Source organism: Capra hircus, chromosome 10 (assembly GCF_001704415.2).
Source record: "Capra hircus breed San Clemente chromosome 10, ASM170441v1, whole genome shotgun sequence".
In the NCBI taxonomy this organism is placed as follows: Eukaryota; Metazoa; Chordata; class Mammalia; order Artiodactyla; family Bovidae; genus Capra; species Capra hircus.
The window spans coordinates 70,314,708-70,340,230 of NC_030817.1; the positions used below are offsets into that span (position 1 = coordinate 70,314,708).

General features: G+C 40.6%; 1 protein-coding gene across 10 annotated transcripts in view; it reads left to right on the forward strand.

Annotated features, from left to right (window-relative positions):
* The window catches only part of MEIS2 (Meis homeobox 2), a 222,581-nt gene that overhangs the window by 47,574 nt on the left and 149,484 nt on the right, over positions 1-25,523 (forward strand). For all 10 annotated transcript variants that reach the window (XM_018054480.1, XM_018054483.1, XM_018054485.1 and 7 more), the window contains one exon: positions 16,631-16,776. In XM_018054480.1, the coding sequence (XP_017909969.1) occupies positions 16,631-16,776 (146 nt within the window). The remainder of the gene's footprint in view (positions 1-16,630; positions 16,777-25,523) is intronic.

Sequence of the window (25,523 nt, forward strand, 5' to 3'; positions counted from 1 at the left end):
TAGTGGCAAACATAGCCTTGTGCTTTGGTGCCATTTTGAACTATGAGTTCTGGAAGAATGAGGGAAAGTTGTTTGTTTTTTTTTTTTTCTCAAGGAAACGTGTTTTCAGCCAATGGTGACTCTGTTTTCATAATTTCTTTTTTTTGAAATTTTGCCAAATTTGAGTCACTGAAAAGAAATGAAAGAAGGAAGGAAAAAGTAAGAATGAAATGAAACTTACTCTTATTAGTTATCTGATGTGAGCCAGATATCACATACTTCCAAATTCAGATGACTCACTTGGCTGTGATCAGGCATTAGTAAGTACCAGTCACCCAGGTTCAAAGCCATAAAACCCTGTTTCCCCCACAGTCTACTTTTCAAAAATATGAATTCCTTTCCATATGGGAGTAGCGGCTGTGTTGTGAAATACAGTTCATAGAGTTGAGATGAAGACCCAGCTCTGTTAATAAATAGCCACATGACTTTAGACAAGTTTCTTAACCTGTCTGGCTTTACTTTCCAAAGATATTAAAGAGATTAAAATACCAAACTCTGAACTGCCCCATGGAAGAGGGGATACTTTTGGTACCTGGCGCTTAGGAGGTCTCCACAAATGTTAGTTCTGTCTTCATATGAAGGATTCAGGGATTATCTGAAGGCTGGCTGACAAGGGTTGATATTAATTCTACATATTCCCATTCATTTTTTATCTTAATGGTGCCCAGAGTCTTTCATAGCAATGTCATTCTCCTCTGAAACTGAGATCTCCAGTGTTAGACCTTCTTATGATTAGGAGGAATGAGTTAATACTGAATTTCCTGGAAGAGTTTTTAAAAATGGTTTTAGAATTATTTCTATTACTTCTTAATTATTGTTAGTAATTCTTTTGGTAACCCAAATAGTTCTTTTTTAACAGTATTTCTCATTATGGGATTTGACCAATGGAGGAAAAATATTTTTCAGTAAAATGTGCAAAGTGACCATCTACTTTACATCTTCAGGAAGTTAAAGGAAATGGTATAAGACAACAGGCTTATAAATATCGTGTTGGACTTTCTCCACAGCATCTTTTAAGGGCTGCCCTAAATCATTTAATTCTTTCAAAACTTCACTGCAATTACTGGGAGAATCCCCCACTCCTGCTCCTCTGTATTGTAAGCTGTTATTTCCACTAACATCTATTTTATGCCAAATAACAGGATTATGGGGATTTAGCTAGAATCTACTTAACATTATTTTTATCAACTTTGTTGAAGTATAAGTTTCACACAAAAATTTATTCATTTAAAAAATACAATTTAATGAGTTTTGACAGTGTGCATACTCATAAGACCAGCACCATGATCAAGATACTGCACATTTCTATCATCACCCAGAAGTTTTCTTGTACCCCTCTCTAGCCCATCCCTCCCTCTTTGTTTGTCTTCAGTCAACTGCTGATCTGCTTTCCATCTGTATGTTTACATTTTATAGAATTTAATATATTTGGAATATATATGGAATATATAGTTTTTTGTTTGGCTTCTACTATTCAGCATGATGACTTGGAGATGTAACATGTTCCATGTGTCAGAACTTTGTGCTTTTTTATCACTGAGTAGTATTTCAGTGTATGGATATACCACTTTTATTTATCCTTTCACAGTTTATTTTATTTCCATCTATAACTAACATCTATTGATTCACCTTTGATGTGTTAGGTACCATGTATGAAGTTCCTGGCTTGTTAATAAGGGTAAAGCACATGGTACAAGATAGCGATTTAATAAGTACTAGCTACTACTCTTATTGCTTCATTTAATTTTCATAACTCACCTACTCAGTATGCATAATTCTTCCCATTTCATAGATGAAGAAACTGAGGTGTAGAGGATTGATTTTTTTTTTTATTTAATCAGTTTTTATTTATTTATGTGTTTACTTTGGGCGGTGCTGGGTCTTTGTTGCTGCTTGGGCTGCTCTCCAGTGGCAGCGAGTCGGGGCTGCTCTGTAGTTGCGGTGACTTCTCTTGTTGCAGGGCATGGACTCTAGGTCATGTGGGCTTCAGTCGTTACAGCTCCTGGGCTCTAGGGCACAAGCTCAGTAGTTGTGGCTGCATGAGCTTAGCTGTCCTGTGGCACGTGAGATCCTTCCAGACCATAGATCAAACCCGTATCTCCTGCATTGCCAGGCAGTTTCTTCACCATTGAGCCGCCAGAGAAGCCCTAGAGGATTAAGCCTTTGACCAAGGTCATATGCAACCAATAAAGGATAGATCTGGAAATTCAATACAAGATCTCTTTTATCACCCAGCTCATGCCTCTTCCATTGCATCATTTTCCCCCAAGGGTATTTTCCTCTGTGATAACCTGTGGATGGGGCTGAGGAATGAGAATAGAGGGTCAAGGAGTATGTCAGAAGTGAGCCTCCAGAGTGCAGACAGAGTAGTACAGTTGCCCCCTAAAGTAGAATAAAGTCAGAAATTTGGAAAAAGGATAAACCAAGGATACAGGATACTCTTCCAAATATAGGCACCTCTATTACTCATTATCACTTTCAGTGAAGTTGCTTCTTCCAGGCAGTATGTCTTACAGGAAAATGCCTTCAAAACTGATAAAACATCAACTCTATGACCCGTTTTCAACTCTTAGAGACCAACATTCTTAGCTTCTGTGTACAAATTTTGTGCATAAATGCACAAAGAATAAAACATATTCCAAGAAATATGGGAGTTATCCATCCATTCATTCAGTTAAAGGTTAGGTGTACATTTACCCATTGTTGTTGTTCAGTTGCTCAGTCATGTCTGACTCTTTGCGAACCCATGGACTGCAGCACTGCAGGCTTCCCTGTCCTTCACTGTCTCCCAGAATTTGCTCAAACTCATGTCCATTGAGTCAATGATGCCATCCAACCATCTCATCCTCTGTCACCTCCTTCTCCTGACATCATCCAAAGTTCTAAGAATGTCATGAAAAAAATAAAATATATGGTGCCTGACTTAAAGAAGTTTATGTATAAGAAATGTGTGTATGTGTGTTTGTGGAAGTCACTGGGGTTATTCAGGTGGCTAAAGTAATCCTTGAAAGAGGTAAATAATTTGGACTAGGATTCTGCTGTAATCAATGGGATTGAAAGTGGTGAATACTTAAATTTAGTATTAAGGTCAATCTACTTTCGATCATATCTTTGTAACTTAAACCATATAACATCCATCCCTAATGTTTTTGAGTACATACATATGTCTGTCCATATGCAAGGTGCTGAGATGACATTACGTGGCCTTGAAATCACATTGTTTGGAAGCAATTCAGAAAAGATTATGGGTACTTCAAACTTAGCTACTAGACTTTTCTACTTTGCCCAGTATGCTTTCTTTGAATAAGGAAACCAAAATGTATTCATTAAAAAAAATATAATCGCTTTATTGAGATGTAATTCACATACTGTAACGGTTGACCCATTTAAAGTGTACAACTTTTAAATTTTTGGTATGTTCACAGAGTTGTGCATCCATCACCATGATCAATCTTAGAATATTTTAATCATTCCAAAAGATATGTACTTGTTAGCAGTCATTCTCCATTTAATTTAAGGGCTTTGTGCCTGTAGTTGTTTAGTGCATAGTCTATAGAAAGAATAATCAATTCACGTTTAGATTATTTTTATTAAGCAATCACCTTATTTTTTCCCTTAGGACTTTCACATGTATGTTATGGATATCTATTTATATTATGTTATAAAAATACATCTGCTTGCTCTCAAATTATAGTAGATTTATTTAAAATAATCATAATAAGTTGAATCCTTAAATGCACAGTAGTTACTTTGTAAATGTTAGCAATTTACTTTATAAACTAGTTAAACAAAAATCCAAAGTTTTATTAGGAAGATCTCTTGTGTGAAAATGTTCTTTGAAAAATGTACAAAATATTTTCTGATAAATAACATATATGTTCCAATTATGATGTGTTAATGATTTTAAAATAGTCACCTAAAACCAATTATCAACTTCAAGATACTATTGTTCTTTTTTCTATGTGAAAAAAGAAAAGTTTCCAAAGGGAGTGTTGATAGATATTCCAATCTGTTGTCTTAAAAAGCATTATTATTATTATAGAGATGGCTAGCTTTTCTTTAAAGAGAAAGTATTTCTTTTTGCTTATTTAATGTTAGTTTTGTGAAGCTGCACTTTTTAAAAATATTATATTGTTTGTATTTTACAATAATTAGAGGGTGGAAGAAATATTCAATGAGTTTTTTTGTTGTTCTTTTGTTTGAAATGGCATCTGTTGATATAAATCCACACAGAGATGCCATATTAAGAATTCAAATTGATCAACTGATATTATAAAAATTTATTATCTATTTTTGCTTTAGATAGCAAATATGATAACAAAGTAGGAAGCCTAAAGATTGAGTGAAATAATATCTGCTGCAGGTAGAACTTTGGCTTTTTGTTATTCCTCCTAATAAATTTTATTATTAGTTTATACTTAGTTTCATTTAATATTAAAACATGCTAAGAGAGATAGTAAGATAAAATCCTATAGTTAATGACAAAATGAGAACATTATTATTGTTACATACTGAACGTATAGATTTGATATAGTTAATACATTCTTGGAAGAAGACTATATTCTGGTTTAGTATAAAATGTTAGAAATAATTTTATAAATGGTCTTTTGTAAAAAATTCTTTTTGCAAATATAAAGGCCACATCTTTTCTTGAAAGACCTGTTGATTTGGAGATGTTAGCCAGCTATCTTTACTAAAACACTTTACAATGCTAAAAATAGTCCACTTCAGTTAAATATGGATATTTTAAAAAAGAAAATCCCAGTTAGACTGCAACAGAAGGACATTTTGTGTGACAATATTTTGCATGATTAAAAATTTAAACAGAATAACAGCTATTTATATTTACAGTTACATGAGAGTAATTACTAAAGCAGACAAAATACTTAGAGCATAATTTAATAATGTTTTCCTCTAGCAAAGGTGCCAAAATTGTTATTTGCATAATTTTCACAATTTGTACTGAAACATAGCTAAGTGAAATTGGGAAGACAACTCTCCCCAACCACCTTTTTTCTTTTGTAGGAGATGTGGAAAAGAGACTCATGCATCATAGCAACTCATTTTTGTATAATTTCCCATAAAAATCAAGACCCTTGTGTCAAACCACTAGGTGAAAGAGATGTGTTCCATTCATACTTTCTCTTTTAGAGTCTTTCTTTCAATGACCAGCCTCAGCCCAACTTCAAGGCTCCTAATTATAACATTTACTGGTTCAAAGATTAACCTTCTGAGAGGGGCATTCTGGGCTGCTGGTAACTTGATCAGCTTGGTCTTCTCTTGGTCTCTCTCTCTTTCTGGTTCTTTGTATCGCAGGAGGGAGATGATGGTATCTGGCACATTCCTAGGATGACTTGAAGATAGCAGCCTTCTGTGTTTAAGGCTGAAAGATTGTGAACTCTGTTAGCTGAAATGCCACTCTGGGGAGGCAAATAGAACATTAAAAAAGCTTTAGCTGAAGGTAGCGTAGTGCAAGGAGAGTCAAATTTGAGAGCTGGGACTTGAGTGGACATTTGTCCCTTCGTTCCACCTTAATAAAATCTGAGTGTTTAACTGTGGAAAAAGGCATTTGAGAGATCACTAAAAATGAATCATTAGAGTGCCCAGAAGAGCTTTATTATGATGTACTGTGAATAACTTCGGAACCTACCCTGTACTTTTATATGTGCTTATCAGGTAACTGAGGAACAAGTACATTCTATTATCCTCTACTACAGAGATTAGGTGATCTGCTGAAATATATGGGGAAAGGAATTTACTTTTCTATTGGATTCAGTCAATATCCTTTGAGGATTGTGTGGGAGGCTAGGGGAGTAGATATCCTTTATTGAAAAATTTGAGAAAGTTTTCTCTCTATACACAAGACGGATAAAGAACAAGGTCCTTCTGCAGAGCACAGGGAACTATATTTCATGTCCTGTGATAAACCATAACAGAAAGGAATATGAAAAACAATGTATATACATGTATAACTGAATCATTTTGCTGTACAGCAGAAATTAACGCAACCTTGTAAACTGACTATTCTTCAATTAAAAAAAAAGTCAAATGAAAGTTTATCTCTATATAAATTATGAAATATATATGTATTTCAATGAGAGTAATCAAGTTAAGTGAAGCATAAATTAGAAATACATATACATTGCAGATGAGAGTAACCAGCTTCAGGAAAGCACAGGCTGAGTTTGGAAGCTTTCGTTCACTTCTGCTATAAAGGATTAGAGGGTTCCAGTCAATAAACAAAGCCATTTTACGGCTCCTGACGGGTAAATTGAGGGGACTGATTTGGTCAAGGACCAGTATGAGGATGTTTCTGTTCAACAGTTAACAGGATTCAACATGATATGGAAAATACAGGCGTGCAAAACTATACTACGACGCTCACGTTGCCAGCTAAAGCCTAAAACACTGCCACATTTACATATGTGTCCATCTGTCTGTTTTTACACTTTATTTTTCCAACCAGTGGGTGAAGTGGTTTTCATCCAAGCTGCAGTCTGAATTTTTTTTTTCACCCACCACTTTCCATTCTATCATATAGCTGCATATTTTAAAGTGCATGTTATTTGTCTCTGGACACATATTTACTTGCACAGCCTTGGCTGGATCTTCCTGTCTCTCCTGGAAGGTTAGCTCATCTTCTCCGGCCTGAGCTTTGCAGTGGCCTGCACAGGCCAGGTTGTCTGGGGATCAGAGTCAGGGCACAGCGTGTTGCCTTCTCCAGGTGGCAGAAATTCCCCAGTGCGGGCCTGGGCCAGCGGCGGGGCCCACGGTCCAGCCCAGCCGAGCCGGTGAGAATGGAAGTGCTTTCGGTCTCTTCAGTGGAGAGCCTGCGTAAATCCTGTGTAAATAGAGGGAGGAGAACAAAGAATGAGCCCCTACAGCTCTGAGCATTTGGAGCCATTTGGGGCTGAATTTGCTAAATGCTGCTTATACCGCCTGAAAAGTTGAAGAGAAAGGAGCATAAAATCCCCTCTTTTTTTCCCTTTCTGCTCATACCCCGGGGGGAGGGTGTTCAGGACCAGGGAAGCCTGAGGTAAGCCGATGAAGAGTTGTTTTTTCAGTGCTCTTTTGAGTGTGAAAAAGGTGGCCTGGGTCACTGTCCTCTCTTTAATGTCGGAAAACCCACACAGTTAGTAAATGTTGCATGTAAACGAAAGCATTTCACCTCTCCTGCTTCCCTCCATGCTAGTGGGCCATGAACTAGTCACTTGAAAAATCACAGAAAAATTTCACTTTAACGTGTCCAGACAGTTAAGCACAGCAGGAGAGTAAAAGAGATCAGTAATTAGCAGGTCTCACTGCTGGCCCCTCACCCCACCTCTCGCCCCTCACCCTCCCCACCTTTCTGGGTCTGTAACTTCCCCCTCCCCCCAACCTCTTCTGATGTGAATAAAGGTGCATTGCATGGAAAAAAAGATTTACTTTGAGGCTGGTTCTTGGGAAGCAAGTTTTGTAAGGCTAGAGTCTAACATAGAACTGGGCAAAGGCAACTGTGGCTGCTACTGCTGCTGCTTCTCCTCCTGCTGCTTCTTTTTTTTTGCATCGTATTGGAAACCCTGATTCAGATTTCTCAGTGGGATGTCCTAAATTAAACTCCTGGAAGGTAGTCCCTGAAAGAAAATATCTTTTGATTCTTAGTACATTTTAATCCTATTTTCAGAGTACTATATTAAGAAGGAAAAATCATTAAAAAATGATGACAGAAACCAGGTTCCCAAAGAGCTATGTGTTGCAGTTCCCTGGCTACAGGATACTTCCTTCCCCACCCCCACACCCCCGCCATTTTATTTTTTTAATTGAAGGATAATTGTTTTACAGAATTTTTGATTTTTTTGTCATACATCAACAAGAATCAGCCATAGGTACACCCATGTCCCCTCCTTCCCAAACCTCCCTCCCCATCCCACCCTTCTAGATTGTCACAGAGCCCCTGTTTGAGTTCCCTGAGTCATACAGCAAGTTCCCATTGGCGATCTATTATACATATAGTATTGTAAGTTTCCATGTTACTCTATCTATACATCTCACCCTCTCCCTCTCCTCCCCCCATGTCCATAGGTCTGTTCTCTGTGTGTTTCTTCATTGTTGCTCTGAAAAAAGATACTTCCTTTTTAACTGTAATGTTCCTAGTCATCTGAGCAGCCTGGACGAGGGGCAGCCACCCTACCCCTGGGTGTTCTCTTCCCCATTGGATTAGGGCAGGTTTGAGAGATGAAGCAGCCCTGCTTTTGAAAACAGTATTTGACAGTGTATCAGACATGTACGGATCATCTCTGAGGAGGCCGTGCACTCCTGAGCAGGAAAACCCTGGGCATGACACACCCAGGGCACCGAGAGCAGGGAGAGTGGGGGAGGGAGCCTGAGGCTAAGTGGCTGCCAGAACAGGTTACCAGGGCCAGGGACTCCTTCATGGACACTTTCTTCAAAGCAGGTTACATTCGCGCAGGGCTCAAACATTAAGGCTCCTGCTGCCAATTTGTCCATCCCGGTAAACATTTGACTGTTTACACTATGTCAGGGCTTGCGAATCAGAAGCAAGACATGGCCCCTGCCTTGAAGAATCTCATGGTCAAGCAGGACAGACAAGTTAGTAGATAGATAAATTGCCAAATAGAAGCATAAACATAGCAGAAGCAAGAACACACTGATGAAGAACTTGAAAGCCTAGTATACCAGTTTTGTTAATAGGAACTAGGGAAATCCTTACAAAAGAGGTTCCTTTTTCACTGGATTTTGAAGTTTGAAGAGGAGTTTGCCTGGGCAAAGTAGAATAGAAAAGTTGAAAAAAAAAAAATGAAGACAAAGGGCATTTTTGGCCAAGGACACAGGCCTACAGGCATGGAATCTTGGAAGATCCCTTGGCTCAGAAATGTCTTAAAAATTAAACAGATCCTCCTATTTCAAAATCATATTTAATTTGAACTTTAGGTCCACGGGGACCGCTAATAGTCCTGCAGATAATGGATGTAACTGTAAAAATATGCACTTGTTTGTTTCTTGGTTCATAGTTACTTTTTTTTCTTTTAGATTACTTTTAAATGCGCTGTCAACTGCAGTCTCTTTTGCTCATAAATGTGAATATATGAGGCCTCACTCTGGGGGTTTATTTCCTGAGAAATGAGGACTAATCCAGAATCTAGCCTCACCGTTCACCTCTTCTGGTTTCCAGCAGTTAAGCGAGAGGACAGAGGCTTTACAGGGCAAGCACCCCTCTGCCACTTCCTGACTATGTGACCTTTGACAAGTTACTTAATTCTTCTGAGTCTCAGTTTTCTTATCTGTAAAGTGGCATTGATAATAGTAGCTATTTCATTCATTTGTTGTGAAGATTGAGAATTGTAATATTGCAAGTGTCCAGTGAAAGTTACTTGTGATAATGAGGATAATGAACGTGATGGTGGTATTGGTAAGGAAGAGGAGGAGCCTGTATTCTAGAGGAAGAGAAATGGTGTAGAAAAGGGACTATCCTATGGAACATTAAATACTAACATTTAAAATTCTATAAACTTACATATGTATAGTACATGTATGTATATATGACTGTAGGCAAAAATATGCAATTAATCTGCAAATATATTTGCATACTTACATATAAATTAGTGAATTCTTTGAAAAAGGTTAATGATATGATTTATATACTTAATGTTTATAATCATATATATAAATATCTATAAATTCACGACTGTACCCAGTTTCTGGAAGTAGTTTGGAAGATACATGTTTGTATATGTGTGTGTGTGTGTGTGTGTCTGAAAGCAGTGAATGTACATTGCCCAAAATAAAAATGATAATAACTCTAGTGAATTTCTATTTATCAAAAAAGAGGAGGTGAAAAAAAAGCTATGTTCTATCAGGTGAGATATCATTCTTTCTTACAGCATGTATTTTATATGAATATATTTGACTATTAAAGTTGGTCCAAAACTGGGAGAAGTGAGGATTAAACAGTGAGCCACGAACTTAAGAGTACAAATGCTATGACCAAAATCTGTATTCATTTGTACTACTATTTCTCTGAATACATGATATTGAGAGGTCAGTTTCTGATTGTTAGTTGACAGGCTGCTGGATGTTTTAGAAGCCTTATTTTATCTTTAAGAGAGTGACTTTGAGGCAAGTGAATATATCACGTTAGTTACAGCTCTGTGAAGCAGTTCTTGGTGCTACACAGTTATGACATCACAGCCCATGAGATCCTGGCTGTATGGACAGTAGATGTTCAAGTATTTGTAGCATCTCTGGGCTCTGAAGATCAGTCTGGTGCTGTCCATAAAAGGGCCTCCACATGGACCACAGTAAACCCGTTATAAAAATCCTGAGTCTCAAAGGACCCTTGCTGTACTGAATATATATAAAGCCCTTATAGGCACTGGTTTACTTGCAGGGAGAAAAGTTTGCACATTTCTGTTTGAACCTGGACCAGCCTGGACCAATTCTAACTCAATTCCAACCCCTGGGCCCTAGATCTAATCTCTCCTCTGCACTTTAGACCTTTACCTGTAGGATAAAGCCTGGTTTGATAACAGAGTTCAAATGAGGTAATGCTTCGAAAAGTGAAAGGTAGCTCACAATATGTGAGGATACTAGTGGTTGTAACACTGGGCTTGGAGTTACCTGGACTCTGGTTAGTTTTGATCTTGTGTAGCCATGGAATCATAGGTGAGAATTTAACCTCTTGGCCTCAGTTTCTTCCCTGGTAAATGTCTGGCAGTTTTTCAAGGGAGATGGAGAGAAGGACTCTGAAGAAAAAGATGGGCTAGGACCCTCCTGGTTGTTGTTGGTGGTGATGGTTTAGTCGCTAAGTTGTGCCCGACTGTTTGTGACCTTCTGCACCATAGCCAACCAGGCCCCCCTGTCCGTGGGATTTCCCAAGCAAGAATACTGAAGTGGGTTGCCATTCCCTCCTCCAGTTCTCCTGGTTGTTGCACTATATTTCTGACAGGGCGAGAAGGCCACATCCTGGACTCAGGATACCACAGCATCATGGTTTGTATCGTTTCTTTATTTCAGGCCAAGCAGTTGTTGTCTAGAATATAGACAGATTTTTAGCAAAATGGAGTATGACAGTATGCCAATAAAAGGAAGTGGTGTCCTTTTACCTGGGTAGTTGATATGGCCAAGAACTGTGTGAACTGGAAATTTCTGCTTTAGAATCATCTGAGGATCGTCTCACCATGTCCCCATGGCTACACAGCTACAGATATGGATTTTGCCCACACCTGGATACCCATGGTATCCGAGGCTTGATTTCCTGGTAACTAGACTCCCTTATTGTTACTCTTTTAAATAAGCGTAGACTGGGGCTGCTTTCCTAGGTATTGTCCTGCCCTGAGCGTAGCTTTGGAAAGGATGTGTGACCCCCTCCATTTACGGATCTAAATCTGGCCCTGCAGATGCTCGCAGAATACCTCGGAATCTGAAAACAGGAGGAGGACCTGGAGTTTAGATTTAGGCCTTCAGACAACTACCACCAGGGGTAGCAGGCTATAGAGTTCTTCTCTGTGCCCCCCAGCAGTGCTTCTCAAGCTTGAGCATCATCAGAATCACCCAGGGTACTTAGTAACCCTCAGATTTTCAGGCCCCATCCCTAGAGATTTGGATACAGTGGGTCTGAGATGGGTCTAAGAATTTGCATTTCTTGCAGTTTCTTTGCTAGTGCGAAAGGGTGCTGGTCTGTATTTTGAGAGCCGGTGTTCTATAGTGTCTTTCTGTTTAACCTTCACCACCAGAAGATAGGGTGGGACCACCTTGTGTTGACCAGTACCTGTGATGGAGAGCACCAGGGCTTTCCCACAGTGAATAAGGCCCAGGTCAGGTTGTAGTTGGGGCCTCCCCAGTGGCTCAGTGGTAAAATACTCCACCAGCAGTGCAAGAGACTCAAGAATCTCCTGGAGATTCCCCTGTCAGAGGAAATGGCAATCTATTCCAGTATTCTTGCTGAGAAAATCCCAAAGACGGAGAAGCTGGGCGATCAAGAACCTACAGGTTGTAGTTGTTCGCTGTGACCACTAACCCCGTTTATGGCAGTAGCATAGAGTTTTAACAATGTGCCTGCTCCTGAGGTTTCATCTTAACTCAAATTAGAAGGTAATCTAGTTTTGCTGCTGCTGCTGCTGCTAAGTTGCTTCAGCCGTGTCCGACTCTTTGCAACCCCATAGACAGCAGCCCACCAGGCTCTGCCATCCCTGGAATTCTCCAGGCAAGAACACTGGAGTGGGTTGCCATTTCCTTCTCTAATGCGTGAAAGTGAAAATTGAAAGTGAAGTCGCTCAGTTGTGTCTGACTCTTTGCGACCCCATGGACTACAGCCCACCAGGCTCCTCCGTCCATGGGATTTTCCAGGCAAGAGTACTGGAGTGGGTTGCCATCTAGTTCGGAGGCTTCTAAAAACCAGTTGAAGAATGTGTGCTAGGCTGATTGCATAACCAAACCCAAGGAACTTGTTAAGAATACAAATTCCTTGTCTCTGCCTCAGGATATTTTGATTTAGTAAGTCTGGGATAAGGCCTGAGGACCCATGTTTTTAACAATCTCCCTTGATAATTTAGTCTACTTCAAAGGTATCTATCCACAGGCTTGAGTATTCCTTTCCATGGTCACATGCAGTATATTCAGAAGCATGTAGCTATTTTGAGTATCTTTGCCCCAAACTTAGATTATGCCTTTAGTCAAGGGATTAGCAACCTTTTAAAGAAAGCACGCCCAGTAGTCTTTAGTTTTTTCCCATCAGAGGTGGCAGCGCTGGTGGAATGGCCTTGGGTCAGCCCTTCGAAAAGGCTCTAATGGGGATTGAGTTCTTCAAAGAAGCGTTGTTCCTGGCGTGTTTGGAAGTGACTGCATGCGTTTGGGCAGGCTTCCCAAGTGGCTCAGTGGTAAAAAATCTGCCTGCCAGTGCAGAAGACACGGGTTCAATCCCTGGGCTGGGAAGATCCCCTGGAGATAGAACCCACTCTCGTATTCTTGCCTGGAGAATCCCATGGACAGAGGAGCGTGGTGGGCTACAGTCCATAGGGTTGCAAAGAGTCAGACAAAACTGAGTGACTGAGCATGCATGCAAACATGTGCGCTCAGGCAGTCCACTCAGCCCCTTCAGTACCACGAAGAGTGCAGTCGTCCAGTGTGGGATTATCAAAGACAGAGGAGGATCCATGAATAAACTCATTGAGAAGTTCAGCCCTTCACTCACACGGCAGACAGTCACTGGGGTGTCTGCTCTGGCTCAGACCTGGAGGTGTGCTCTCAGGATAAAATGATAAACAAGACACAGTCCTGCCCCTGCCAAGGACTCCACACTCGTGAACCCTAACTTCAGATGCCGAGACATATGCCGTTACCTCCTCTACCTCCTTTGACACGTGCGTCTGTGCCCGTATACCCACCCTTTTCGGCACAGAAACTCATTTGGCATCTATGTCAAGGATTGCCAACTATCCCAATACACACACAGCCCTAAAACAAGGAGACAGTATGCATTTTAAGGGTTTCTTTAGTATCATTTGCACGATTTTGTTTTAGGGTGCAGATCACATGGTTGCCTTTTAAAAGGAAAAGAGCTGTTGTTAGTCCTCTGTGCTGGAGTTGGTTCACAGTCCATTGGAAAAACAAATTTATTGTGTGTTTGGAAAAGGAAATTCCCATCTTTATAGAGGTATAAACAATAATATTAATTTAAAAAATCTAATGCCTAGTATCTGGTTATTATAAAAATAGACTCATTTTTCTCTATAATTATTTGTTAGAGTGGATTCAAATTCAAATATTTAACAGCATTTGTATAAAATGGACTGCTTTATATTAAAGTGCATGTAATGCTCCTGTCTTCTCCAGTTTTAAGTCAGTCATCAAAGGATGCTCAATCCAGCTATATTTTTTTCTTGAGCTAAATGTAGTGAATCATATAATTTGAAGGTGTTAGAAACCCTCTCTGCTTTTTAGCAAGAGAAAATACTCCATGGAAATACTGTCTCTCATTTTTTAAGGTCATTGATTGGGTTAAAAAAGGCTAGTGTCTTTTTTTTTGTTGAACTTACTTTAATTAAAGCCATTAACCTTTTAAAATAAGTATATCCAAAAAAATCTATCAAAAAAGCTAAAATGAGATTTTAACAAAATCCTGACAATTTCAGCTTAAACATATACACAGAAACCATATGTGCTTAGGAAGAAATATATACACACAGGCATTGTTTACAGTGTGTGTTTTTATATTTGGAAGACATTGAAGGAAGAGCCATTCCATACATACATTATCCGAAATGTACATCCAGATAGCCCGCATAGATTTTTACATCCAGAGACAAAGATATCTTTATCCGTGGTAGGTCGACAGACAGACTGACTGACTTCAAACTTGCACTTGCAGTGTGGATTTTTTTTTTCCCCCTCATCTCCGGGTACTGCTTTTCAAAATCGCCTCAGGCTACAGAACAGTACCTCAGATCCCCAAGGCCCACTGCCTGGCTCCTAATAGCCACTCTCCATCTGTGTCACATGAACAGCTGATGAGATCGCTCCAGTGTCTGTATTTTGGAGAGCACATCCACCCAGGTTAAAATGCTAGGGTTGCCAAGGAGCAGTCAGAAGCCATTAGTGTGGGTGAGAATTTGCCTTGCAGCAGTTCCTTGGCATGGTGGAAAGTGTGTACGCGTGTCTCTGCTCAAGCTTGTGTGTGTGTGTGTGTGTGTGGAGTGTGTGTGAGTCCTGGTGCAAGTGACCCCCTGGTGTACATGAGTGTGCAGGGAGGGTAGGCAGCTGAAGACTAGATTCCATCCAGCCAGGATTCATAAGTCAAATGCCTTTTGTTTCTCTGTACTCCTGATTAGTTCTTTGACTATTTGGGGTCCTTTCGATTCACTCTTTTTTTTTTTTTTAATCATAACAGACGGCAGAGAAAAAGAGAACAGCAACTTCGGGGTCATGCTCTAGTGTTTGGGCAGATGGAAGGGATCTGCTTTGCCTTGGGGCAGGGTGGTTGTAATGAAGTGGCCTGTCAGTCTGTAAATAGTGAGGGTCATCTCTTCCATGTGATGGAGGGTATCACATTGCAGTGAAAATGGAAATGTCAATAAAATTAATCTGCCAGCTCTTTGCTGTGGCTTTTCTGCTTCTCTGGTCAAAGAAGGTTGAGGGTTTTTGCGGCGAGAAGGGAAAAGAACAGGTATAGGGAAGCCCACAGAGCAGACAGTCGGGACAGGTTAGAAGGCAAGGGGCCCATGGCAGGATGTCCCCAGTGTGGCCCAGTCCAGGAGGAGGGAGCTGGCCTGGGAAGGAGCTGGTGGATCTATAGCATTCCCGGGGAAGCTGCGGAGCGTCTAGCTCAGGCTACATTGAGCACAGAGTTTATTGTTTTAGGCTTTCTTGGACAAGGTTTTTACTTAGCATGGGATTTATGGCATTTACTGCTAATGAATGTCTATTCTTAAATTACAAAAACCCCCATCTCAGCGCAATTCCCAGATGTTCTTCCAGGACCCTGGCTTCTTAAACACCAGCAGGGAGCATAAACTCTCCACTTCTCTGTTTTCCTCTTTCGTGTGGCTCCAGGCTAATGATGTGCAAGGAAAACACAGCCATCTATAAAGCCCCAGTGCTGTCCCCGTATTCTTCATTTATTTTGCATTTGATTATGCCACAAGTCGGATCTTGTTTCTTTCCTTTTTTTAAAGTTATTAGTTCAAATATTAATGTAGGGATATGGCATATATTGCTCCTCTTGATTGATGCCTTCCCAAAAACAGGAAGACGTGCTCGTATGAATTTTAAGAAAGTAGGGGTCCTGCAATGCCTTGCCAGAAGAGTTTTTCAGATACATAATTTAGATGCCCTCCAGGCAGGCTTTCAAGGCATTTTTGCCGGAGGGCAAGAAAAAATAACTATGACTGTTAAAAGTAAATGATTTTTGCTAATGCACAATTAATGCCAGAGAAAAGCACAGAAGAGAAAGATGTTGATAGAAACTTCTGATTAAGTGAGCACCCTACCTTGATGTGCATCTTTTTTGTTTTTTAATGATAATGATCAGTGGTGCAGAGAGCTAAAAGTTTTCATGTCACGCGGATGCTGAGTCCAGGGTCATCTGAGGAGTATGTGAATGTGCGTGCTTGGGAGGTGACAGTTCTAGGAGGGGCTGAGCAGGCAGTGTGTTATGTGCAATGAACAGTGACACAGTTACTGTCACCTATGCAGGCAGCCTAGAATATATAGACTACAGAACATTTAACTTGATTACCCTACAGTATGTGTTCACTCTGGGCATGGGAATGCATTTTCACCGAATGGGTTTTCTGATGGCGGTTTTCCCACATTGGATTCCATAATTGACGAAGAGCTACTGCACTGTGTCAAGAGCACAATTATAATTGAATTAATGATATGGGAGAGTGTGAGACACACAAAATTAACATTTGAAGAGGCCTGGTTTAATTTTGTCTTTTACATATTTGTGTCTCCAATTATACTTTAATGAAAGAGAATATACCCGCTTAATGGATTTCTTTCAACAAGCTTAGCTGAGCTCATCATTAGCTGCTCATTGTTGTTGGCACCCTTTCTATGTTTTCTCTAATGTATTTTCATTTCTTTCTACTAGGGGATGGTTTAGACAACAGTGTAGCTTCACCTGGCACAGGTGACGATGATGATCCAGACAAGGACAAAAAACGTCAGAAGAAAAGAGGCATTTTCCCCAAAGTAGCAACAAATATCATGAGAGCATGGCTCTTCCAGCATCTCACAGTAAGTCAAGATGAAAGAGAAAAATAAGTTTTGTTGTTTTGCCTTCTCCTAGCACATTAGATGGGCTCATACAGATTTTTGTTTTTAAATAAGGTGCCTATTTTCCCTTTCTTGAAATCTGATGCCTAACAGGGCAGTTGAGGTTTTTACCAATTCTCACCACCCAAAGAGCACCCTGTAGAAAGGAGGAGTTTTTATTTCCACAGGTCAGGAATGGACCGTATTCAAAATGATTTAGAGCTCTAAAAAGTCTATATTAAGTAAATGTGTTGTTTATGCAAAAAGGTATGAGAGCAACTTCAGATAATACAACTGCTACCAAGGGAAACGGCTGTGAGAAGCTCATGAATCCATAAATGTTGCCAATTACACTCTTAACGAAAGCCATCTTCTTAGGAGGCAAAAGAAAAAGCACCTTGCCACATGTATGTCCAAGTGCTTGGTATCAGGGGCAGCTCTAATTGCTGAAGCAGCTTGCAACATGTCACGTGTTTATATGACAACCACAGAAGGGTTATAGGTGCTATAATGCCTTTGTTTCTAAGGTAGAGATCAAAGACTCTTTTTTAGCGGTTCAAGTCCATTATGTTATAAGCCGATCCCGTTCACTTATGGGGAAAGATCAACAATGTGCAACATTTTCCAAGTAACAGTTTATCTTCCTGTTTGCAATCGGTTTTATGTGTCATTTTATATATATATATATATATATTATATATATACCATTGACTGAAACCCTCAAGACCAAAAAAATTACAATATATTTTTGCAGAGGAACTACATGCTTGCATTTTTCTCTTCATTTGAAACTTCTGGGAAAATAGTAAAGATGTCAGAGGCTGTTTCTTGCTATAAGATTGTTTTCAGGCCATTCTATTTAGGCTGCAGCTTAAAAATAGAGTAGCACATTGAAAGCTGAAGGTCTTTGATTATCCAACTTGTGGGTTGCCATGCTGAATGACATTAGTTACAGTGTCATGAGTCCAGGACAAGGTTCCACGTTTATTTATGGCGGTGGCTGCTGAGCGACTCTTCCAGCAGGGCTCCAAAGGGCGAGGGGTGGGGCGCAGCAGGGAGGGCAACATGATAGATTCACATTCCTAAATCGGCCATTTTGATGTAAGGACATTAGTAGCAAACTAAGGTGTATCGATCTGGCCGGTGGTGTCAGGATTAGCTGGGAGTACCAACGAGGCTGCCGTGGCAGTGGTTATTCTTGCCTTGCAGCTATGGCCATTTCAAAGGTCAGGGCCCTGCACTGACTGGGCTCAGAGGAATTAGACCGAACATGCCGTCTCTGGGCTGATTACTTAACCAAAGACAAAATAATGAGTCCTAAGCAAATACTGACTAATTGAAAGGGCTGTAAATCCATTACATATTGGTCAGGGATAATCAGGAGTATTTAATCACTTTTATCTATTCAAGAGCACTGAAGCTGCAACAGCAAAGCCCTGAACCTTGCCATGTGGTTATTATTCTCATCATTATCAAAATTACTTCACAGCTGTTCTTTGCTACATCACCTCAGCTGGAGATTTACTAACCTGTAAAATGTTTTTAATTTGGAAGTCGAATGAGTGCGAGGGGAGGGGTTTCTCATTTTTAACTGAAGATTTGTTTGGTTAGAGTAGCAAGTAAGAAAGGCAGGGTGGGGCGAGTAGATGGCAGGGAACTGCCTTCTCCCACCAGCTCACCTGTTTGATTTCCTCCCTCTGTCTCCCTGCGTGCTCAGCTTCGTTGGTTGAAAGTAGAGAGTTCAGCAATTACTTTTCAAGCAAACATCCCCATGTATTTTCAGCCCCTCAGTCAAAAAAAAACCAACATCATAGAACAGCAGAATCGTAGAGAATGCAGCTGCTTTGTTTACAAACCAGGAAGCTCAGACCCACAAAAGGAAGTGATTGGCTCAAGGTCCAGCTGCGATCAGGACCCAAGCCTTCCTTGACCCCAACTCAGTGCCCTTTCTACACATTATGATGACTTTGCTAGAATCATGATCACCATGAACAGTTGCATATCAACCTTACAACCTCTGCCATCAAAATGCTCAGCGTCAAAGGGAGGAAATAGGAGAAGCAAAGTACTGTTTGTTTTACTTATTTTTAAAAGTTGCCTGCTCCTGCAACCTTTCCAAATAGAGAAGACTTACTCTACACTTCTCTGTTAAAGCCAGCTCTCTCCTTTACCACCTGGGTCTGTGCCTTGAATATTCCTCCAAGTATCCAGAGCTTATTGGACCTCTTGCTTGGCCAGTTGGTGTCTTACCTCACTGGCCACCTCCCTGTCATCCTGGGTTGAACCCACTGTGCACCCTGACTGCAGGCGAGGAATTGTGCAGACCCATTGATTCCTGGGTGCTCCTTGTGGCTGTACTATTCACTCAGCACTATGTACTGTGTACCTTCTCCCCACCCCGAGGGTGCTTTCATCTAGATAAATATGCACGAGGCTTTGTGCAGAATTCTCTGTCCAGCTGAAAATTTTAATTAATGCCTGTCCTTATGATGGGGAGAGAAGACTCAAAGAACCTGAGCCGGAGAGTTGGGAACTGACATTTTGAGTTCAGCTTTCTGGAGTCCTGGCTGAACCTCAGTTAAGTCCATTAAGTTCTCTGGACCTGCCATTTCTCCATTTTTCAAAAGGATCTGCATGTTGCAGGCTGCTTTCCCGCACTCGTATGTTGGTTACACTCAGAGCATGGCTGTGCCCCAGGTTCCCTGGTCATCCTCTCCTCTCAGTACCCCGCTTCCTTTTTATTTTTCATTAAGGGCTTTGTTCTTCTCCTCCCCACAACCTTCTTTTACACCATGCCCCTTTATTACTTTCTCCACTGGCTTTGTCTGTCCATCTCTCTCTCTGCTCTTTTCCCTAGCCTTTCCTGCACCTTCCTTGTATGTAAGGAAATTCTCCTCAGCTTTCCCTTTGACAACATCTTCCCTCTTTATCCCAGCATCACCCCAGCTGCAGGGAAGAGGTTCAGTAACTTGATGAGGATGGTTCTGTAAAACTTTTACTTTCCAATCTTTAATGAGCTGAAAGATTTACTCAGCTATAATTCTGAGCGCAGAAACCAAGAATAGAGCCCCCTAACTAGCGACATGTTAATTTAGACCCCTTTTCTTATGCACTAACAGGCATGAGGAAGTCCTTGGAAATAGAGATGCCCCACTATATTTTTCTGTCATTTAATTAATTTCAACTTTCAAAGTGAAATGTTGGCTCTAGCTCACTGAAAATAGATGTAGTCTAAATTATTATTTCATGTAAATTTCTTTACAAGTGCATGATTCAATGTGCATTCCTTCATTATTAGTCTCTTTAACATTATTTCAAACTGGTTTGTTCCCCTTTGTGCAGTATGACCTGCTCTTGTATTACAATAATCCCCGATGTACCCTTTTTTCTTTCTTTTTTAAAAAAAGAAGCTAATTGAATTATCTCATTATTTTAATTTGTTAAGCAAATGTATTTTGGATCTCAGGATGTGTTCTTAAAGAAGGGGGTTGCTGAGGCTTTGCCCCCTGAATGGGCCATTGGCCCATTTTGACATTCATGCATTCATTAACTAGCAGAACATAAAAGAACTCTGGTTGTATTTTTTTTTTCCAAACACCCAACCAGCATGGAGCAACTTTTCCCAATAAGCCACAGGGGTCTCTCTACATATGTTCTCAACTGCAAGCTATTGTCACCTATTCTGAATACCTCAAAAGGCCCAGAGAAAAAAGAACCCCACCTCAACAAAGGCCAACTGTAGCAATTGTTAAGTCTTAGTCTCAATATGACAAAAATCATTAACCTTCAGTTTTCTTGGAAGAACAAGTTCCACTACAACTGTAACCGTTAAAACATTCTCTCAAACTCCTGTGCACCGCCAGCTTTAGGGGAGGAGGTAATAAACTCACAGCTAATCGATGATATTGAGAAAATATTTAAACTAAATCCAAGGTGGCCGTAATAAACCAAACTCTCTGATGAATTGAGGAATTTCCATATTGAGTTAAGCACTTTAAACTTGCTTAGTCTGAAGTTAAATAATTAGTTTCTAGTTTCTAACTACCAATTTCCAGAATGTCCTTTAAATATCACAATGATTTTAAGGAAATACATCCACATATTTAAATCCTCACCGTAATTTTAAGGAAATAGATCCAAGTAAATACTTTTCAGAAATTCAACCAGCGAAACGTGTTGTATGTTCCTCTTACCCCCTCTGTTATTGGTGGACTGCTCTGCCTTGCTTCTCAGACTAAGAAATCTAGTGAAGATGGAGGAAAGAATCTGTTGGAATGTATGTGCTTTTCCTGGAAAGTACCCAATGGCAAAAAATCGTAGGGAAATCCTAGGGAAGTATATTCTTTTCCCTAACACATGGAGATTATGATATCATAAAAGTAAGCCTGCCATTACAACTGTTTTTATTTGACTTCAAAGATGGTTAAAGAAAGAAACAGCAAGAAATAATACGCGGGCTGACGGTTTATTCTTAACCATGAAAAACTCCTCCACGCCAAGAAGCCCTTAGTGTACTCAATTAGGCTCTCAGGCACCTCCACTTGCCACCTTCAAGAGCTCCCCTAGTTGTGCTGCAAAGAATATATTTGATCGTGGAATGAAAACAGGAAGTGCTCACACACAAAGACACCACTTGCTCATACCCGTTTCTGACTACAGTTTTTCTTATTTGAAAACAGAGGGATAAAGCTCACCCTTAGCGGATGTGGGACTTCTTTCAAAGCTATGTGTACAGAATCAGAAGTAAATTTATTTCAAAGTGATACAATATCCTGCAGCCTCCTGGAAACTGCAGGTTCTAAAAACTCTGCCCTTTGTTCATGGAAAAATGCTTAGCCTCTTGCCATGTCTCTGCTGGTAAAGGAAGCAGAATGAAGCTGGTCTCTCAGGTGTTCACTGGTTTCACTCCCTGCCTATTAGAGTTCGTTTCATGGGATTTTGTGAAGGTCTGTTTTGAGTAATGAAAATGTGATTTAAATTATATTGTTTCACAGAGACAGTGAACCCAAATTATGAATAAATACAGTTCCATGTTACATAGAGAAAGATATCTCTTCTTTAGTGAATTCAAGACCATATCACAGTCAATCTAATCATCTCAAATTTTTTATTGTATGTGTGTATACAGACACACACACACAGAGAAGAGAGAATGAGAGAGAGAGGAAGGCAAGACTATTTTGCCCTTTAATGGTTTCTCTTCGTTTTATATAGATTCAAATAGTTTCTTTTCTCAAGGAGGTTAAGAGGTTTCTTTTCTCATGTCAAGGTTGAGAGCACAAGGTCTGAAATCTGCAGCAGTAGATTTTTGATCTTGAGCACTGAGGTCTCTGGACTTCACTTTCCATATCTATGGAATGGGGATAATTTTAGAACCAACTCAGTAGGGTTGTTACAGGCATTAAATGAGACAATGTAAACTATTCGGCTTCGTGCCTGGGTATATAATGGAAAGCAATCGGTATATAATGGAAAACAGCTATAATTTCATCTTTTAATTTGGTTGAATAGCTACCAGGAGACTTTGACCAGTAGAACTGGGCAACCAAAATGATCACATACCTTCCTGGGACTCTGTGAGATGGAGAGACTGACTTTGCCAAACAAGTCAGCAGGAGATAACATAGTCTAGTTTCTGCCTTCTAGAGTCATGTAAATGTCAGATAGGGCTTCCCAGGCAGTGCTAGTGGTAAAGAAACCGCCAGCCAATGCAGGAGATGCAGGTTTGATCCCTGGGGCAGGAAGATCTCCTGGAGGAGGGTATGGCAACCCATACCGGTATTCTTGCCTGGAGAATCTTATGGACAGAGGCACCTGATGGGTTTATAGTACAAGGGGTCGCAAAAGAGTCAGAAATGACTGGAGCGCCTTAGCACACAGGCACACGAACATCAGGTGGCTGTTCAGTGATTCTAGATGCTCTCATCAGAGAGTCTAGGTGCCCACAGAAAGCCGAAGCATCCTGGTGAGTCTTCCAGGATGGAGTGGGAGGTAGAGAAGAAAATGGCTGTGGAGTAGTTTCAGAATGCCTCCGTCAGAGCCTCCTTTTTTGTAGAGAACCTCCCCTTCCCATAAGGGTCCCAGTACATGAACAGAATCTAGTCTCTGCTTCCTTGGAGCATTCAAGTCTAGGCTGTCTGAGAGACAGCACAGTGTGGGTTTGTAAAAAGGGTCACTGGATGTGAAATTTTAGGCTTAGGTTTCTGCTCTGTAATCTTGGGTGAGTGATTCAACCTCTGAACCTATTTCCAAACCTATGAAATGAAGAGTAGACATGTGCTCTACTTAGCCGGTTGTGGGGCTGTGAGGCTCAGATGATGTGCCAGTTTGCAAACTGTAATGTGTGGCACAGACGTCAAGTGCTTTGGCTTTTGGCTGTGTGCTTGGGACTCCTGCCGCTTAAGGTCTCTGGTACCTCACGAAATCACCACGGGTCACAGATGTGGTGTTGCCTTCTTCTCCACCCCAGTTTCTACACTTGTCCATTTCCACAAGCGTATCCATGGAGACACTGTGATAATGTCCATCGTTAGACGTCTTTTTAAGGGCCTCGAATAGTTAATTGAATCAGTATTTCAGGGACATTAGCTATTTCTACTTGGAAATTAGTGCCCTCATGATTCTGAGATCCATCTACTTTAATACTAATTGCTATCGGCTAACGTAATACCAAATAGAAAACGTTGGCCTTACTTACACAGTGAAAGATGGCCTTTCTCGAGTTCAGGGATACAGATGTGCACGGAATATGAGTGAGGCTCATGGGCTGAGACATGCCTGTGAGGAGACGCCTGTGCAGAACACACAGCTGAAAAACACCAGCAGAAAGAGCCTCCCGCAAACACGCAGCCGAGGGAGGCCGCCCATGGCCTCAGCCTTTGCATTGTTTTCCTGCTTGCCGGGAGAAAACATCTGTGAATTATTTGAATGGAACCTTATACTGGAGATCGTCTGAATTGGTGTCATCTCTGTTTAATTTCAGGAAATGATGTCACAATGCATTAAATAACAATACTGGGTGATTTATTTTCCCGTGGACATGCTGTCCTAAGCATTCCTCTTCTCTTGCAATGTTTCCAATTAACTGTAAGCTTGAGTGTTCTTCCTATTTCATAATGATTTTGAGGGGTGGGGGGCGGGAGATTGGGGTGGGAAGAGAGGTAATTTCAGAGGTTGCAGAGGTTCAGAGCTAATGGCACATCCATCATGTTCTTATTGGGACAGGAGGGTAGTGAACATCAGGGCTGTGATCGCCACTGGCAAGCTACCATAGCGCTGGTTTTCAAGAATGTCTAAAAAAGGAAGCCTGAACATTCTGCTCCTAACTGTCCAAAGAGTCACCGGATGATTTTAATAGTGACCTGCATACTGTAGCTTCTGCCTTTATCAAAGTTTCCATGCACTCCCTTCTTTAGTAAAGAATAGAGGACATAAGTCAGTTCTGTGTGCCATCTGTCGTCGTTTTTACAATTTCTCAAATTAAAGAGACAGGCTAAAAATTTAATGTTATGTTGAATCCTAGAAACTCCTCTAGAAGAAATGAAATTGCAACTAAATTTACTTTGTGTTTCTTGAGGGGAAAAGAAACAACACATGGGGTTGTGTCATAACCTTTTACTTGTAGTCCCAGTCTGGTATTTAGAATTGGATTATGAGGGGTTCTGCATGTGAAAACCTGATGTGTTTGGGATTCAGCAGCCTTTGTCCACATTATGAATAACTTTGAGATAAAGTCCCCAGTACAGTGGCAGCAGCAATGGCCTTTCATGGGATGATGAGATGTGTAGTCTCTTCAATGTAAAAATTGGTCAAGACATTTCAAAGTTTATCAGGAGGCTCAAGAGGGAGGCGGAGAAGGCAATGGCACCCCACTCTAGTACTCTTGCCTGGAAAATCCCGTGGATGGAGGAGCCCATGGATGGAAGAGCTGCAGTCCGTGGGGTCGCTAAGAGTCTAACACGACTGAGCGACTTCACTTTCACTTTTCACTCTCATGCGTTGAAGGAAATGGCAATCCACTCCAATGTTCTTGCCTGGAGAATCCCAGGGACAGGGAAGCCTAATGGGCTGCTGTCTATGGGGTTGCATAGAGTTGGACACGACTGAAGCGACTTAGCAGCAGCAGCAGCAAGAGGGAGGGGATATATACATATATATATATATGCATATAGCTGATTCCCTGGTGGCTGAGACAGTAAAGAATCTGTCTGCAATGCTGGAAACCCAGGTTTGATCCCTGGGTCAGGAAGACCCGTTGGGGAAGGGAATGGCAATCCACTTCAGTATTCTTGCCTGGAGATTTCCATGGATAGAGCAGCCTGGTGGGCTATACAGTCCATAGGGTCTCAAAGAGTCAGACATGACTGAGTGATTAACACTTTCACTTTTCACTTTCGTAGCTGTTCACTTTGTGTTGTACAGCAGAAACTAACACGACATTGCAAAGCAATATACCCCAATAATAAAAAACAAAAAAATATATCAGACCATCCCGTTTATCTCAGCTGAGATACACTTAGAAAATTAAGTCCCAGGTTATGAGTTATGAGCTGAGAGACACATTTAAAAAAAATAAGTAACTGAGAGAGATTGAAGAATGAAATGCTTATTAAATTACCATCAAAAAGAAACTAAAATAATGATTAGCTCAAAGTTTAGCATCTAATTTTATAAAATATCACTCTTAAGTATAATTGTTTAAAAATACGTTAAAGAATTCAAGGAAATGG